Raw genomic sequence first — 18,706 nt, 5'->3', positions numbered from 1 at the left:
AATCTGCGTATCTCTGCGGAGTTTCAATTGTTCTTCAAGCAAGGCAAAACGTTAGAGACGATGTTAGAAAGACATTTTTTCGAAAATTGTATCTAAAATGCAAAAAAAAAATGTATTAAATTAGTTGTTGCCTTATGTAAAATGAGATTTAGGAAATAAGATTGAAAAGGCTAGAGGATGTACGTCTCCGAAAAACAGTTCCGACTGCTATCTGATCATCCCGGGAAGTTGAATTCTTTCTTTTAGTCCATTTCTCAGTGATCAACCTCCCATTTCTCTTCATCTTTATTTCTTCACTACTTTTAGTACGACACCTTCAGTAACGAGACACAGTAACTGTATGCATTTTTGCGTGTGTGTGTTTTCACATTTTTTTTCTTCATTTTTGCGTTAGTCATCATTTTAGCTGCATTTATGCTTTTTTTCATTTTATGTTTTTCTTATTGATTTTTGTGTTTTGTGTGTGGTGTGAAAACTTTGATCGGACTAAACCCAAAAATTTAAACGCGTGGGAAATAAAGGGTAAATGGAACAACACACGATTATCTATCTTCCTATCACGATTTAGAAAGGGGGGGGGGGGGGCGAAAAGTACGTGCATTATTTTTTTTGTTATTGTTTGACACCGTAATATATTCATATCCGACAATAATATTTATATGGTTCCCGGAATAAATCGCCACAGAAAACGACTGCAACAGAAACCACCGCTTATAAAATGTGTAGTAGGCTATAAATATTGTGGCGCGGTATTGTATTTCAAAACAAGAATTAACCGGGCAAACGTATCGCCCCAGGCAAACGTAACGCCCCGGGCAGACGTATACCGTCCGACGCTCGCTAGAGCTCGGTCGGACATTGCTAAAGGATCGTATCCTATGTTTCAAACTAACCGGGCAATCAGTGGATCCCAGGTTTGCGTGCGAGACACCGCCGCTTCCGACGGCGGGTCGGCGGTGGACTCGGATTGCGTCATCTTGGCGGCATGGGCCGCCTCGATTCCTTATCCTCGCCAAATGGGGACTTCGTCCCCATTACATTGTCCTCAGAATAAATTTCGAAAAACGAGAACAAGAGAATAAATTTATAATAGAAATGTGAGGCACATGATGTTTTTCCCGCGCCAAATATTTCTAGCCTACTACACTTTTTCTAAGCGGTTGTTTCTGTTGCAGTTGTTTACTGTGGCGATTTATTCCGGTCACCTATTTATATATGTGTACTTAGATGGCAACGTAAACTGCTGCTTAGAACAACACGAAAAACATCTTTGAGAATAAGTAGCGATAAAACTCTTAACATTAGATAAATAAAAAAAATATCTTGGAGAGAACTGCAAATGCGTGTGGTAGCGTCTTCCGCAGTTTCTCCGCTCAAGATTAATATGGCTGTTGTTCTGTTTTCTCTGCTAGCTAGCGCTGTTCTGTTTACAATTGTTGTGTCGATTTTTAATTATCTCTTCTGTGTACCATTGCAGGTTAACGTAACGTATGTTATCCTTATCGTGTTTTGGTTAAATTTGGCTCTCTTAATTTTCAAGCAGATCTCAGAGCATGCATGCATGTTTCTTCAGAAGAAAAACGAAAATGGCCAGCATTTTCTACGAAAGATAATCTCTCTCTCTCTCTAAGTAATTGCAATAAACGTGACTATAATTCCCGAAATAATCGTGTGTAAGCTCGTGTCGAAATTACGATTTTTTTTTCTTTGTTCTCTCTAGAGTGAATGGATTTTGATTGATTTTTTAAAAGTGCGCAGCCCAGTGTAATGCATAGGGCGACGACACCATCGTATGAGCTATTAGTGTTTTAGTTCAATAGTTTTACTTCCTTGCTTCTTTTGTGTATATTGTCTTACATGGGTAAAAATACATGTGTGTAAGCTCATTTTATATATCCTTCCAAAAAGTACGTTAAGTCTACACAGCTTGCGGTGAAATGTGATCGAAATAGTTGTTTTTTTTGACATGTTTAGTTCATGTATAAAGTAGTAAAATAGATTTTTTTTGCCAGTGGTGGTCAGTTTTTTTCCTTAAAAAGTTGTTACTAGAATCCTAGTGTGTATGTTGGAATTGTAAGGGCGTTTGATTGTTTGCGAATTGTTATTATAATTTCACGTGAGAATTGTGGTGAGAAATGTAACGGGGAGTGAGAAATTTGAATTAATATCTGGGCTAACCTGAAGCGGAAGGTCTACTCCAACAATTTCGTGGCGAAAACGGAGGAGGAACCGATAAATAAAGCTGAGAAAGAATTGAAAAACATGCCAACAAGTATGTTTTGACTGCAATGGCGAAAGCTCCGCCCAATTGTCGAAATACTTTTGCAACATGGTCAATAAAATTATGTTTTATGGGTAATTTGTCCCATTAAATTATCTTTTGTAGTTTTCCATTTTTTCAATGCAAACATTATTGTTGAAAAATATGTAGTTGAGAACACAGTACGAATGAGATAAATAGATGCCGTTCAAAGAATTCTAGTACTAGCTATCGGTTATGTTTTTTTAAACAATTGAAACCACTTGTTTCGGCAGGCTGGGCACATTCTGTAAAAAAGACATTTGCGAATATTTGCGGAAGTATAGTAAAGGGTTGAAACTGAAGCAGATCATTTGAGCGACAGTACATTTTTTTTTCTTCGGTTGCGCAAATGGATATTATTGTTCAATCTGGAAGAAGTTGTGATTGAATTGAAAATATGTTGAACGTGATAATGCGGGCTTGGGAGTGTTCTCACTAGTTCAACAGATGACTTCGCGTGAGATTATAGTAGATATAGTACTGCGCTCATTCTTCTTTTTGCTTGATATGACACATTAATTACGTTTTTCGCCTCAAACTTCTTCTCGGTAGCATTATTAATTAATATTTGAAAAGATCTCTGCGTCGTTCTTTGAGTGGATATCTTTGTGCATATGATATTAATCACCTTTCATGCTACATCATCATAGTCTTATGAATTTACATTTTTCATCACCGAAAGGTTATTCCTATTTTTTCATGCAGTTGTTTTCTAATTTCATTTTAAAATATATTATATATCTTTTGCCTAACGTTTCTTAAATTAAATCTCTGCTGATCAATAAGTTACGTTATATTAATATGTCTTATATACTGATATATCTTTAATCTTATATTAAACACTGTTTGAAGTATTTTGAATTTTTTTCTCATTGTTTCACTAATATAGTCGGATTAACATTTGCCTCAAGTTTGAATAAATTACAGAAATAATTTTCAATTCAGATTATTACTTTCTTTCCAAGTCCCAGTGATCATTACACCATTACAATGTTTTATTTGGAATAGTTCTTTTTAGTTCAATTTGCTTCTTGTTTGCACTTTGCTCCCTCTACGAATACTTGCGACTCGATAATTTAGCGTGTTACCAAATGCTTCTCACTTTTTAGATATCGATTTTTAATTTCAATTTGTTTGCTGCAAGCGCACACGTCTATCTATACTTGTTTCTGTGATTAATTTCCAGTACTGGGGAATCGTCCAAAAACATGAACGATCGGGGGAAAGAAATCACATTGATAGTGTACCTTTTTTTTTGTTTGTCCTCTATTCCAATATCAAGTTACTCATATCGATTTATCATTTGCAATACATATAGTTTCATTTGTATCGAAAACTGATGCTGGTGGCGGCGGTGGTGACTAATCGTTTATCTCGTTCTATTCAACCGTCAAACTTCATTTTTTGTTATTATGCTATTTTTTATTGTTTAATTCTTTAGTATCCGAATAGTTTTGATGATAAATTTATGTTTCTCTTTAGTTCTGCAATGAGGGCGCGTTCTCGCCCTTTTTAAAGTGTTAGCTAATCTAGTTTTACAAATAACTTACGAATCATGATGGCTGACTGCTGCGTCCAGTGTTAGTTTCTTTTGTTTTTGCTTCATTATAATAAATATATTCCTTATCGTTCCGGGTACGAGAATGCTCTAATGCTGCGCTGCACCAGGACTGGCTGATCCCGCTGGTGTACTAACTGCAGAAGTGGACGACGTTTGGGCCACACTGCTGTCGATTTGTGATGGAAGGATGTTGAAGGAGAACCCAAACGTGGTGTCAGACGCAGTGTAGTACTCGTCCCAGAGGGATCATACACTCTTGGTTTGAAGCGGCAGCGGCCACTCGACTAGCGTTACTAGTGCGAGCAGCGGTAGTGATTGTTGTTGTGGAATAGTTTTGCTTATCGAATGTCGGTAATGTTGTTTTTGCTACCGAAGATCTTGACCAGCTGGGATTCGTAGTCATCGATGTTGCGCTTCATGATGTCCATGCAGGGGCCGAGAAGTCTCTCGAACGCGTCAACATCCAAAACTGTGTGGTTTTATAGGAAAGATATGAAAAGATTGAACTTTGTTTGTATTATCATTAATTTAATGGCTAAATAAAAAATATCAGTATTCTATAGCAGTGACATCGAAGAGCAAACGAGCAAACTATTAGGATAGTTCAATAAATTCAAAAAAATACATTTTCGAAGTATCGAAACAAACCCCTAAAAAAACCCCTTCCTTAATGATCTGTCAATGTGAAAACATTAGTCAACATCAACATTTTCATCATGGTGAACTACACGAACGAGGTACGCTTAATTATCCTTCAACATTGTGCAACTTTAACAGCGCTTACTCTAATTTTCGGCCGTATAAATGTCCCAGCTGTGCATGATTTAATGACCAAATTTTGAGTCTACATTTTCGCTGTGGGATGATCCCATGCCAACGAGAAACCGGCCCGCACGAGTCAATGAAAATATCGCAGCCGTAAGTGACTCCATCCGAAAAGACCCAAATCAGTTGCACGGCATCTGCCAAACCTCATTGTGGCGTATTTTGCGACAAAATCTTGAGCTACATCCTTACAAGACGTTCAAAGGAGAAAATTTTTCTAATAGCTCGATCGCAACAAAAATAGGTCGATCTGATAAAGTGGTACGGAATTTCTTGAAAAAGGGCCCGAAATATGGGATTAAATGACCTACAAAAGAGAACACCAAAGTGGCTCTTCGTCTTAAAGGTCAAATAAGACACAAAGCAACCAAGAAACGAGCAAAACTGAACAAAGAATTGACTTATTTTTGAAAATATTGAGGAAAAATAGGGTTTTTTTTAAAAAGAGGTGAGGAACGCGTGCCGGGTGTTCGGGTTCGATTCCCGTTCTGGACGGGGGATTTTTCGCCAAAGAAAACTTGCACTGTGGTCACGCGTATTCTAGAGCTTGCCCCTCGGAATATATTCAAGGCCTGTTATTTGGCTTAAGAAATCACAACTAAGTATTGATTAATGACACTAGTTAATGCATACGTTGCATACGGTAAAAGTTCCACAGGGAACGTTAAAGTCATTCAAGAAGAAGAGGAGGAACGCTCTACCAGCCTTATCTGGGAAGGGTCAACCCAGACGTCGAGACGTCTCACCCATAAAAATCAAGCCCTCTACTCGTTGCCTCATTCCGCCGGGACCACATCTAAGCGACTACTTCAGGGGGCGGCTGCACTTCACGAGTCTTCAACGCTGACTAGCGTTGTTCCTACCCTTTTTCTCAACATTCTTATTCGAAATTCGTTGTTCTGCGCTTATGTCCATTTCGCAGGCATCAATTTACCCGTCGAGACGTGTACCGATTATGAATTGCCCTCCAACTTGACGCGCTACCCGTCACGGCCACCCTCGCGGGATTTCTCTTCCCAATGGAGCGCCGATTATGAGCGTCGACGTGATTGTTGAAGTTCAGTCGATCATCGATCTGCACCCCCAGGTATTTTATATCTCGCTTCGAAGTTATCGAGTGCTCTCCAATGGTGATTTCTGCCCGTTGCACGGCCCTGCGGTTACTGACAATCAGCATTTCCGCCTTGTGGTGGGCTATCTGTAGCTTCACACTTTGCATCCACCATCCGATCATGTCTATCGAATCGGTCGCAAGCATTTCGACCCGTTCCAGGATTCTCCTGTCACGATGTCATCCGCGAAGTCAATAACCTCCACCCCTCTGGGCAGATTCAGTTTTAGTACGCGATCGTACATACTGTTCCAAAGCGATGGGTATTGGATAGCGAAACTCCCGCCGTAGTTTTAATCTGTGCCTGGCCCGTGTTTGTCTCGTACACCAGCACACGGTTCTCGAAGTGGCTTCTCAGTATTCTACACGGGTAGTCTGGGGCTTTCCTCGTGTGGAGCGCAGTCGCGATGGCCTCCCAGCTAGCACTGTTGAACGCGTTCATAACGTCGATCGTTATCACTGTGCACTATCGGTTTCCTCTGCGCTTCTGTTTTAATGCTTTATTGGCTCTTTCGACCACTATGCGAATGGCATTTACCGTGGATCTCCCTTTCCGGAATTCGAACTGATTATCGGACAGTCTACGTGCTCCCTCCGTGCCCTCCATCAGTCTGTTGAGGAAGATTCTCTCCAGAAGTGTTTCAACAGTGTCCAGCAGGCATATGGGTCTATACGATGCTGGGTCACCCGGCGTCTTCGGTGGTTCAGGCAACAGTACTAGTTTTTTGTACCTTCCATCGATCCGGAAAGTAGCATTCTTCTAGACACTTTTGCATTGTTGTCCTTAGCATATCAGGGAATGCTAGGATTTCCGCTTTTAAAGCTACATCAAGAATTCCATCTGGGCCAGGCGTTTTCTCCGGTTTGAGACGTTTCATAGCTGCAACTAGCTTGTCGTTCAACACTTGTCTGCGTTCGGTGTTATCAATTCCATCCTCTCTATATGGCGTGAGTGGCCAGGTCGTTCGGTCGTGCTGCGTGAATAAAACTTCCACGATAGTTTTAAGTTTTTCGGGACACATTTCGGAGGGTGTCGTTGGGCCCCTTGAGCTTTGCCATCACCACTCGGTAGGCATTGCCCATAACTGGCATAACTCCCTGAAGCAATTAAATTTGCTCCGCTTAATCGCCCGTTTAAGAGTGGACCTAGCCTCTCTGAATTCCACTCTCCGCTCTTCTCTGGTGTCGTTGCTTGACCGTTGGAAGCGTCTTCTAGTGCTAAGGCAGTTGGACCGAAGCACGCCAAATGCCTCCGTTCATGTTCCAGACACCGCTCTTCACGCGTAGTGGTTCGATAAAAAGCTTCTTGTCTTCCACCTGCGCGGGCATGTCTTTCTATCCGTGCTGCTACGGGGTTCCGTTAGCCAATGGTATAGCGGATTGATGGTATAGCCTGGGTGGGTATAGCCTTCGCATACCCTCCATCTCATTTTCGTCATTAACGGAGGACTGTAGAAAGTCAGGTCGACTATGAACTCTCGGCCATTTCGGCGGAAGGTACTAATGGTGCCCTCGTTGAATCTGGGAGGTGAGTAGCAGCTGCAGATGAAAATTCCGTTGATCTTTGTAATCACGAAACCCTCGCGAGACCTCGAGACTACCTCCTGAATGGCCTTGATTGACGGCCATTCCCACTTTATCCGTCACTCAATTGCCGTTACAGGAGGGAACGCGGTACGGCTCCGCGATAAATGCGACATCACAGTTTGTTTCTGTCCTTGACTGCCACAACAATTGCTGTGCGGTGTCACAATGTTTAAGATTAATTTGGGTTATCTCCATCACTGTTGGTTTGTCCTGGCATGTTTGTACACAGGGCAGTTGAAGCCTCCCGTCGTATGGTCATTACTGTCCTCTTTTTCGCAGAGCATACACATTGGTTGCAGTTGCTGGCAAAGTGTCTCTCCGTCCGTCGAGAGATGAATCGTTGCCGTCTGCGTCCCGTGAAACGCCTTTCTTGATCGGGTTTTCATCGGAACTTTGCCCACGATGTTTTCCTCCTCCAACTTCTGACGCAGGTCCGTCTCAGTGGTAACCAGACTAAGGTCCCGTAACTTTTGAAAAGGGCGTATCGATTTTAGTAGGAGAAATCTTTGATAATTTGTATCTCAAAAACTATGAGTCGTACCGAAATAGTGTCTTAGAAAGAGTTATAGAGTATTGATGACTAAACATGAAAAAATATACACTGAGAAAACAAATTAGTACTCTTTTTTATTTACAAAAAAAACTTTAATTTGCAATATCCAAAATACATATTTTTAAATTTGTTTTTTATTTTTTCATATAAATTAGAGGTCCTGTAGAAAATTTAAAAAATGGGTCCAAGATGGTAAAACTATTTTTGACGAACTTGAATTTTCGAAACTTCGAATTTTTGTATGTTAACAATCATTTTTAGCCACAAATTATGATTCCTGATGTGATTCAAAACAAAAAAGCTCATAATAAATCGCCTTCTAAATGCGGCCATTCTCGAGATATTTTGAAACATATTTCTTGTTTATTGTCTTTTTTATAGTAAATATTCCCTTTTAATATGTTTGTCGTGTTATACCGTCATGTTCATGAAACTTTGTGAATTTGCTTATAATTTCCAACAACTTTTCCAAATACATCATCATGATAAAAATATATGTTTAGGAGTTACGTTGAAAAACATTTGAACACATGTGGGTTAATATAAAACGTAGCGATATTAAAAAATGTTTTTTTTATCTTAATACAAACTTTTAACATGTTATACATGTTGCGCCAACAGAACACAACATTTATAAAAGGAAAAAAATATAATTCTCTACAATTTGGTCAAATAATTCCTATATTTATCGGAGTTTAAGAGATACTAATAATAATACTAGAATTTTTAGTATTTATTTTTTATCAACATTTATTTTTATCAACTCACAATTTTGTTGTATATAATTTAATTTTTTCATTATTTTCTTATATTTCTATACACATTATGATAACTTGCTGCATTGTCGTTATAGTACAACTTTGCTGCTACTTCATTCTCGGATACAGGTACAAAAGAATGATTCTTTTGGGTACCTGGAATTTGTTTGGTGTTATCATACATGCTACTCAACTCTTCCACACCCTGATCATATTCTTCTTGTGACATATATGAAAATGACAATTTTGTAAGATAGTCTTCTTTTCGCTTGTTAGCCCAGTCAAATAACGTTTTTGCACTCGTAATCGGATGTTCATGCTGCCTAGCCAAACTAGCTCTTGTTGCCATCCGTTTTAATGTACCACCAATTGCATCGCAAGGTCCTTTGCCGTGTGATGTTGTAAAAAAATGCCATTCAGCGTCAATGTCGTATTTAGATTTAAACTGACATAAACTCGCAAATTTTTTCCTATTTTTATACTGGGATGCAGCGCGATCCGACATGAATTTTATTCTTTTTACCTACATTTGTTGTTTCAAAAATGTTACCAATTTAGAAATAAATACTTGCACAGCTATTGTGTCATGACTTGAAACTTCAGATATAACTACAAAGCTTAAATTTGCCAGAGAACCTTTTTCATCTCTATAATAAACAACGAATGGATGGATTGTTGCTTGATCACTGTTCCAGTGATGACTTTGAACTTCATCTTGAAGCACAAATGAATGATTTTCGGAAAAATCGCAAATCACAACAACCTCATAGTCTTGTAAATTAGCTTTTATATTGTTAAGAAATGTCGACTGTTGTGTTTCAATGTAATCATGAGTAAATATTTTTTCTATTTTTTCGCAGAAATATGATACAAATTCTTCCACCGGTTTTACAAGAGTTTCTATGTCGCATCGATCAGTAGAAATCCATTGTGCATAAGTGATTTCAATTAAATTGCGTTCCTGAAACTCATCTAGAAACCAGTTTCCAAACTCGTCCATTGTTGGGCATTTTTTACATTCACGAAGGTAACAGTATTTTGATCTAATTGATATGTTACATAATATTTTTTCCATATATTCTTTGCATTCAATGTTAAAGGAATATTTTTTGAGACTATGAAGCATAAGATTTACATTTTCATGGAATGTACAAACACAAACGTTATGATTTCCTGAACTACTCAGCAATTTGCAATTCTTCGGACGCATTGATGCAAAAGAGCTAAATCCAATTTTGCAATTTGGATTAAGTTCCTAAATCTGTTGAAAGTCTCCCGTAATGATGTTATTAATAACCTTTTTTGGATGTGTTGACGCTACCCATCTTTGGCTACAGAAACATAGTCTCTTTCTCCGGGTAGTGATTGACTGATGTCGTCGTCATTATAAAATTTCGAAACATGATTTTTAACATCTTCACTTAAACCTGGTCCATATTTGCTATGTGGTGTCGTCAATACATCTTTTTCATTTGCCAGTTTTTAGCTTGAATTATCATATATTTATTAACGCCAAATTCTTCTTCCATTTTTGCACGGACCAAGACTTAGGCTAAACTGTTGAAATTTTAACTTTTTCTGATCTTGTTGTCTCTGTGTGGTCAAATTTCTCTTTGAGCTGATTGATAATCTCATCAAACTCTTTTGCCCTTTGTTTAAAGTTCGACTCTTTGTCTTCTACATGTGAAAAGGAAAATAGATTTCTTTTAATACTTTTAGAAATTTCTTTGAATTTTTGTTCGGGTTAACTAGCCTGTCCAAGTCTTTTCGTCATTATTGGTGAAACGTTAATACCGGCGATTCCCTTGTTGAATAGCTCAATGTTGTACGCTCGGGAATACTCTGGTATATTGCTGTTTTGGGAATCTTGCGAAGATGCTGAAACGACTGAAACTATTGATGGTACTTCTTCTAAAGTATTTCGTACTGCTGTACTGACCTGCTCCTCAGTATTAAACTGCTTTGGTTTGGAAGAGTATACAGATAAACGGCATGATCCGCAAATTTTTAAAGATGTATATAAAAGGATATTGCATCCAATTGACTTAAGTTTCTCAATCATTGATACGGTTAAGAAACGTTTTTCAGATGAACATTTCTTAACGTTTTTCGGAAACGGTCTACAACACGAAAAAAAAATTTGTAGTCCATTGTGGTATACTGTTATTCACTCTATAAGGAATATTGTTCGACTGATGAACGATGTTTGAATATGAGTAACTTTATATACATTATAGAGGTACCTTAAAGGTACCTGACTTTATATACCTGTACAGAGGTAGCTTAAAGATCCCTGACTTTTTATACCTATACAGAGGTAGCTTAGAGATACCTGACTTCAGGTATAATCTAGGCATAACGTAAACGAGTTAATTATATTTGTACCCATAACGTCCGGTTGAATCAACAAGGTGTATTTGTTGTTGGGATTTCAATTCTACTGTTCGTGTTTTGATTGTGTAACACGAATAATATGTTAAAAGTTTGTATTAAGATAAAAAAACATTTTTTTATATCGCTACGTTTTGTGTTAACCCACATGTCTTCAAATGTTTTTCAACGTAACTCTTTTTCTTCTTCAATGGCACTAACGTTCCTAGAGGAACTTCGGCGTCTCAACGTAGTATTACTTGCGTCATTTGTATTAGTACTTAGTTGAGATTTCTATGCCAAATAACACGCCTTGAATGCATTCTGAGTGACAAGCTCTAGAATACGCGTGATCACAGTGCAAGTCGGAGGAAATTTCTTTGACGAAAAATTCCCCCGACCAGAACGGGAATCGAACCCGAACACCCGGCATATTAGTTATGACACTAACCACTCGGCCACGGGAGCACTTCAACGTAACTCCTAAACATATATTTTACCATAATGATTTATTTGGAAAAGTTGTTGGAAATTATAATAAAATTCATAAAATTTCATGAACATGACGGTATAACACGACAAACATATTAAAAGGGAATATTTACTATAAAAAAGACAATAAATTAAAAATATTTTTTTAAATATCTCGAGAATGGCTACATTTAGAAAGAGATTTATTATGAGCTTTTTTGTTTTAAATCACATCAGAAATCATAATTTATGGCTAAAAATGATTGTTAACATTCAAAAATTCGATGTTTCGGAAATTCATAAAAATTCGATGTTTCACAAAGTTCGTCCAAAATAGTTTTACCATCTTGAACCCATTTTTAAAATTTTCTACATGACTTCTATTTTATATGAAAAAAATAAAAAAATAAAAAATAAAAAATATGTATTTTGGATATTGCAAATTAAAGTTTTTTTTTGTAAATAAAAAAGAGTAATAATTTTTATTCTCAGTGTATATTTTTTTCATGCTTAGATATTACTCTTTCATAACTCTTTCTAAGACACTATTTCGGTACGACTCATAGTTTTTTAGATATAAATTATCAAAGATTTCTCCTACTAAAATCGATACGCCCTTTTCAAAAGTTACGCTTGAGTCAAAAAATTCCCAATTGCTGTGGAAAACTCATATTTCCTCCAACCCAAACGGAATACAAACTTTCATTCGAATCAAAAATACATGTTTTTAAAATCTGCATTTTTTGGACGATTCCATTTGGAATTGCACCATTCTGGGAGCTCAGGTAGATACAGTTACTAGTGAGCTTTGTGTATGTCTGGATTCGAGAAGGGTTAATAAGGCGGTGATTCAAGAGAGATTTCTGATGTCACAGGAGAAGTTCTCAGCAAACTAGACATTCGTGATTTTTTGTGGTATTCGATGTGATGTACCTTGAACATCAGAATATCTCAAGAAATGATGGAAGGGAGGGTCTGTTATTTGTGTTATCTGGATGAAATTAGGTTGAGGATAAGTTATCCATTATTTTCTCGGTAACTGGCTTTAGTGATCATTATCTCGCGTAATATCGATCATACAATTTCAAGTCTAGGCTCGTTTTTTTACATTTCACATTAAAATTTTTTTTTTGCTATTTTTGGTTTGTTCCATTCAGTTATGAGTTACAGGGTGTTAACAATGGACGTCAATAGAGAGAAAATTCGGTACATTTTACACTTTTTCTTTTTTAAAGGCGAAAAGGCATGCTGAAATTGAAATTTATTTTTGATTTTTTTTATTAATTTTTTTAGTTTTAAAAAAATTAGTACAATACACTAAATTCAGATCTCTACTGTCAACAAAAGAACCAATTGAAGCTAGTGATTGGCCAGAAACGTCCAGAATTGGCCAACAGAAGAGGCGTTGTATTCCATCAAGACAACACAAGACCACACAATTCCGAGAGTTTGATTGGGATATTTTAATGCATCCACCATATAGTCCGGATCTGGCACCAAGCGATTATCACCTTTTTCTCGCATTGCAAAATTTCCAGTGGAATAAAAAATTGGAATCAAGAGAAGATTGTAAAAAACTATGGCTAGAGTTGCTATTGCTTCCGAGCATCTCCGAGCTGTACAATGTCATCCATGCCGTTCGTGAACGCGTTCGGCGCATGAATCGCGCGAGCAAGCGCACAAGAACTCAGGTTCTTGGCCCGATAAGTCTGTAAATATACCGACGGTTCGGGATGTTGTGCGGTGAGGTGTTCTTCCGGTTGCTCTCTATCTGGTTTCTCAGGGATATACTTCACCGAATGGAGATAAACTTCGCATTTGTGCATTACTTATCAACCAACCCTCGTATATAAAATATTTGAGAAATCGCGACGCGAAGAGTTACGAATTATACCGTTGGTTAATTTCATTTTAGAGATGTTTTTTTTTTCGGTTGCCTTCTCAGGGTCAATGTCTATGAATGTCAATGACAGTTAAAGGAATAGACTTTGGCCATGAATGGATTAATCGTAATCATTAATATATTGCTAATCAGTAAGCGAGAAATTCATGTAGCTCTATTTTAACATACATTCATGCAAATGTTATAGTTACAATTTTTCTCTACTGTAAATGTATTTCTAATAACTACAATTGTTGAAAATAAGTTTATTGCAAGAGGAATAAAAACAACTCATACCATATAACATGAAATAGTGCTCCATTCACGTTTCTTTGTTTTTAAGAGGCTTTAAACTTTGCAGTTCATTCGCCTCCAATAGTGCTCCATGCGTTATGTGTGTTAGGTGCTTACGATATCCATTGATACTAATAATTTGCATGCAAATACATCTACTATGATTCAAATCGAAACGATTCAAGCTGTGGTGTGGCTAGCTGAATGCTCCTTCCGGCATGCTCCCAGTATCATTTCCCACACGGATGTATCTACGTATCGGTAGTGTTTCATCTGACGCAACATCAAATCCAAGAGTTTTCCAAGCAACCGTTCGAAGCTCTCCGTCTCAAGGACTTGTGGTAGTGTTATTGATTTGTTGTGAGTGTTATGTCAGAGTAAGCAATAGCAGTAGCGACCCACAAACCATTAGTTGGATTAGTAAGTCGAATGGGTAGAGGTGCATGTTACCAAAAAATAAAGTTGAAGAAATTAGAAAATAAAATGGAATAATAAACAAAAAAAAAGGGTTAGTTCATGCAATTACTTTCGAATATTGTGTACACTACTGATAGAAATGCAGTTAAGTGAGAAGCTAGTGCCAATGAGAAAGCATTAAATTGAACACGTCTACGCGTACTTACATGCCACTTTCACGTTGTCCACAGCGTAAGCGGAGGCTGCCCGTGGCCTATGTGTTACCAGTGCCAACTCCCCAAAGTATTGCCCTTTCTCTAGATTCGAAATTTCCACCTCCCCGGCGTCCTGCTGAATGCGAATCGAAACCTTGCCGTCTTCAATGAAGTACATGCCGTCGGCAGCATCGCCTGTAAATTAAACAACACCCAATAAATAGCCGGACTTTTGAACTTTGGATTTTTTTTAGAAATTAACATATTGGAAATATATCGAAAGAAAATGATAAAAACGCTATGGGTCATATGGACTTTTGTGTCTGAATGATTCTAGGAAGATCAACATAGAACCATTCAAGTCAAGGGAAGACCGGGAGCGTATCAACGTATTGATCTATTTCGCACACGGTTCACTCGTGAACAATGCGATTGACCCGTGTGTTTACGCCTTTTCATGGAAAATAGTCTCCAATATAAAAGTATGTTGTCGTGGAAAACGTGCCGTTCATACGTTTTATCTATCAGTTATCTTCAGCATGTTTATGAAAAGAAATGCCTGTTGCTGTTATTTATCCATCGTGAGACACAATAGATGTATCATCCCGGATTAAGCGCCGTCCATACCTTGTTTGATAATCCGTTCGCCTTTGGTGTAGGTATGAGGTACAAGAGCATCGGCCAGGTTCATGCGTTCGTAGTTCTGCAAAAGAAAAATATCGATAACAATGTGAGCTTCGGGGGTGAGTGAGGCACAGAGCACAACAACAGCAAACACTAACCTGTAGTGTTTTCAATATGGGAACGGCATCCAGCAATGCTTCATACATTTTTCGTTTCCTGAAGGCGGACTTGAGCAGGATTCTTCGGAATGTCTGACGATCCATCGCCCACAGTTGACCGTCCGTTTCCGCCTGAATGGTGGCGGCTCTGCAAGGACAAAAGAATTGCGTTATACTTTCCACACAGGACACACGATGGAATGCGTTGCTTACCTTGGCATATTGTACAGGAGAGCTAATTCTCCAAAACTACCGCTATTATCGTACGTGTGTATATGTTTCTGATCCTCTCCGACATAAGCTTTGTATACTCCTCTGCAAGATAGAAAAGTTACGAGATAAAAATCTTTTTTCTGACCACACGTGACTTACGATTCGATAACGTAGAAATTATCCCCATCATCTCCTTGTTTTATGATGTAATCTTTTGATTTCGCTATCTTCTCGAACATTGCGTCTAACACTTCGTTCATCTGTGAATAAACGGAAACAAAAATTAGTACGCTGAAACTAGGTAGAAGAAGTTTGAATCGAAAACAGGAGCAACGACGAGTAACGAGTTGGGAAAAGTTGTCTTGTCCTTCGGGCGAATCTTATCATTACTGTTGGTTCTGTAGCAAGTTGGAATGGGGAAAGTTTCCTCATCAATAGTATTGCATATTGTATATTGAAATTAAATTAGTTTTGGTCAAATCAATCAAAAATGCAAGAGCCATTGATCGTTCTAAACGGGAGTCGCTTAACAGAAATAAAAATTTCCCTTCGAAGCAATTTCATGAATAATTTGTTCTCGATATTCATTATTGGCATTATGTCTTTGGATGAGAGCAAGTCTCTTAAGTAGTTTTGCAAATAATTTTCAGTTGCATGCGTTATTTCAAACATCATTTCATGCGCTGATATTGGCTATGAGTCCATTTTATATGCTTGAGTCGGACTTGATGACGAGAAAAGTTCTGCGAAGATTGTTCTATTGATTCCACGAGAGTGTGTATTTGACTGACATTGAGCATCCATCTGAATATCAAATAAATTGGACAATGAAAACCAATCAAATTAACTAATTGACTAGCCGCAATCAAGATTTAACGTAAATAGTTCAAATGAGTGCTTTATAATTATTCGTACGCTATTATATTAGGCTGTCAAAAAAGTCCTGCGGTATTTTTTTTGAATTTTCATTTGTTCATAAAATTAGTTACAATCATCTGTTTTAATTCAAATATGCGCCGTTTTGTTCGATGACTTGTTCCCAACGAGATGCCAACTTCATAATACCCCTGTTATAGAAGCTCGCTTCCTTATTGGCAAAAAACTCGGATAGCCAATTTTCACAGGCCTCTTTTGTGGCTAACTTCTGACTACCTAGCTCGTTCGCCATGGACAAAAACAGGTGGTAGTCACTTGGTGCAAGGTCCGGACTATACGGCGGATGCAAAAGAACCTCCCGCCTAATATTAGGCTGTCAAAAAAGTCCTGCGGTATTTCCGCGAGGTGTCGTTGTAAGCGCGTAGTTCTAGTTGTATTCATTGTATCGAGTCATACTATAGCTTGTTGGAAAGGTAGTTTTGCTATAATATAGTCCTTGACAGTGTTTTGTTTGGTTATGTCGTTCGTGAGTTATAGTGTCGCGAATATGGAGCAAAATAAAGAGAAAATCCGACATATTTTACAGTGCTACTATGACAAAGACAAAAATGCATCTCAAGCTGCCAATAAAATTTGTGCAGTTTATGGACCCGATACAGTTTCCATTTCCACCGCACAACGATGGTTTCAACGTTTTCGTTCTGGTGTAGAGGTCGTCGATGATGCGCCACGCTTCGGAAGGCCTGTCGTCGAAAATTGCGACAAAATCGCTGAATTAGCCGAGAAAGACCGGCATAGTAGCAGCCGTAGCATCGGCCAAGAGCTGGGGATAAGTCATCAAACCGTTATTAACCATTTGAAGAAGCTTGGTTTCACAAAGAAGCTCGATGTATGCCACACACGTTGACGCAAAAAAACATCTTTGACCGTATCGACGCATGTGAATCGCTGCTGAATCGCAACAAAATCGACCCGTTTCTGAAGCGGCTGGTGACTGGCGATGAAAAGTGGGTCACTTACGACAACGTGAAGCGCAAACGGTCGTGGTCGAAGCCCGCTGAAGCGGCTCAGACGGTGGCCAAGCCCTCATTAACGGCCAGGAAGGTTCTGCTGTGTGTTTGGTGGGGTTGTCAAGGAATAATCTATTATGAGCTGCTTCCCTATGGCCAAACGCTCAATTCGGACCTGTACTGCCAACAACTGGACCGCTTGAAGGTAGCACTCATGAAGAAGAGGCCATCTTTGATAAACAGAGGCCGCATTGTCTCCATCAGGACAACGCCAGGCCACACACTTCTTTGGTGACGCGCCAGAAGCTCCGGAAGCTCGGATGGGAGGTTCTTTTGCATCCACCGTATAGTCCGGACCTTGCACCAAGTGACTACCACCTGTTTTTGTCCATGACGAACGAGCTAGGTAGTCAGAAGTTAGCCACAAAAGAGGCCTGTGAAAATTGGCTATCCGAGTTTTTTGCCAATAAGGAAGCGAGCTTCTATAACAGGGGTATTATGAAGTTGGCATCACGTTGGGAACAAGTTATCGAACAAAACGGCGCATATTTGACTTAAAACAGATGATTGTAACTAATTTTATGAACAAATGAAAATTCAAAAAAAATACCGCAGGACTTTTTTGACAGCCTATATATGTTTAAAGCTGCCAAATAATGAAAAATGTCACATTTTTTTTGTGGAAAAGTTTTTCCCGCAGTGTCTTTCCTTAACAAGTCTTACTCATTATTATTGTGGGTGTAATAATACAGCCATTCTATGCCAAACCGATATAGTGGTTTTCAGATTTCTTTCTTTGTTTTGTTCTTTATTGCAAAATATAAGACCCGTATTTTTTAATTTTTTCGTTAGGGTGATCATTTCCCTTTTAGGGTGGCCCGAAAAATTTTTTTTTTCAACTTTTTCCTAAAATTGATTCATAACTTTTGAATCACTGAACCGATTTAGATGTTCGACATATCAAATTGACACCAATGAGCTAGCTTTTTGCAAAAACGATGGATTTTGTTCTCGTAATTATTGATTGTAGTTGTTTTTTGTTGTTTCCATGGCTTTGGACTAGAGGGCACTATATTTTTTTTATATTTTTCCTTCAAGGCTGAGGATTTTTTACATAACATATCACGATATCAGAGATACTATTTTCTCGTTTTTGAGATATGATTTTTTGAAGTTAAACGGTGGTCCAAAAATCATTTTCCCCCATTTATCCAAAAATGATTTTTTTGGCAAAAATTAATAGCATTTGAACGACTGAACCGATTTAGCTAACCTTATAACCTTAAAGTGAAAAAAATATCACACGTGTGGGAAGACTGAATTCTAGTCGCATAGGTCTAGTCTAGTCACATAGGAATATTGAACTGAACCACCCTGGATTCATTTATTTATTATACAAAAAAAATTACATAAACTTTAAGTTTTTTGCGACAAGTCGAGCTTATACAGAAGAAGATAAATGACAAATAAAAAATAATAAGAGTTTAAAAATGTGGGATT

General features: G+C 38.1%; 1 protein-coding gene across 7 annotated transcripts in view; it reads right to left on the bottom strand.

Annotated features, from left to right (window-relative positions):
- Positions 1–272: 272 nt before the first annotated feature.
- The window catches only part of LOC129764357 (cAMP-dependent protein kinase type II regulatory subunit), a 193,508-nt gene continuing 175,074 nt past the window's right edge, over positions 273–18,706 (bottom strand). For all 7 annotated transcript variants that reach the window (XM_055763345.1, XM_055763344.1, XM_055763346.1 and 4 more), the window contains 6 exons: positions 15,480–15,580; positions 15,321–15,422; positions 15,108–15,255; positions 14,953–15,028; positions 14,338–14,520; positions 273–4,332 (listed from right to left, as the gene is read on the bottom strand). In XM_055763345.1, coding sequence (XP_055619320.1) covers positions 4,202–4,332; positions 14,338–14,520; positions 14,953–15,028; positions 15,108–15,255; positions 15,321–15,422; positions 15,480–15,580 — 741 coding nt within the window. In that variant the 3' untranslated portion in view covers positions 273–4,201. The remainder of the gene's footprint in view (positions 4,333–14,337; positions 14,521–14,952; positions 15,029–15,107; positions 15,256–15,320; positions 15,423–15,479; positions 15,581–18,706) is intronic.

Source organism: Toxorhynchites rutilus, chromosome 2 (assembly GCF_029784135.1).
Source record: "Toxorhynchites rutilus septentrionalis strain SRP chromosome 2, ASM2978413v1, whole genome shotgun sequence".
NCBI classification, from domain to species: domain Eukaryota; kingdom Metazoa; phylum Arthropoda; class Insecta; order Diptera; family Culicidae; genus Toxorhynchites; species Toxorhynchites rutilus.
Note: the sequence above shows the minus strand (reverse complement) of the source record. Positions and strands in the feature narration are given on the sequence as shown.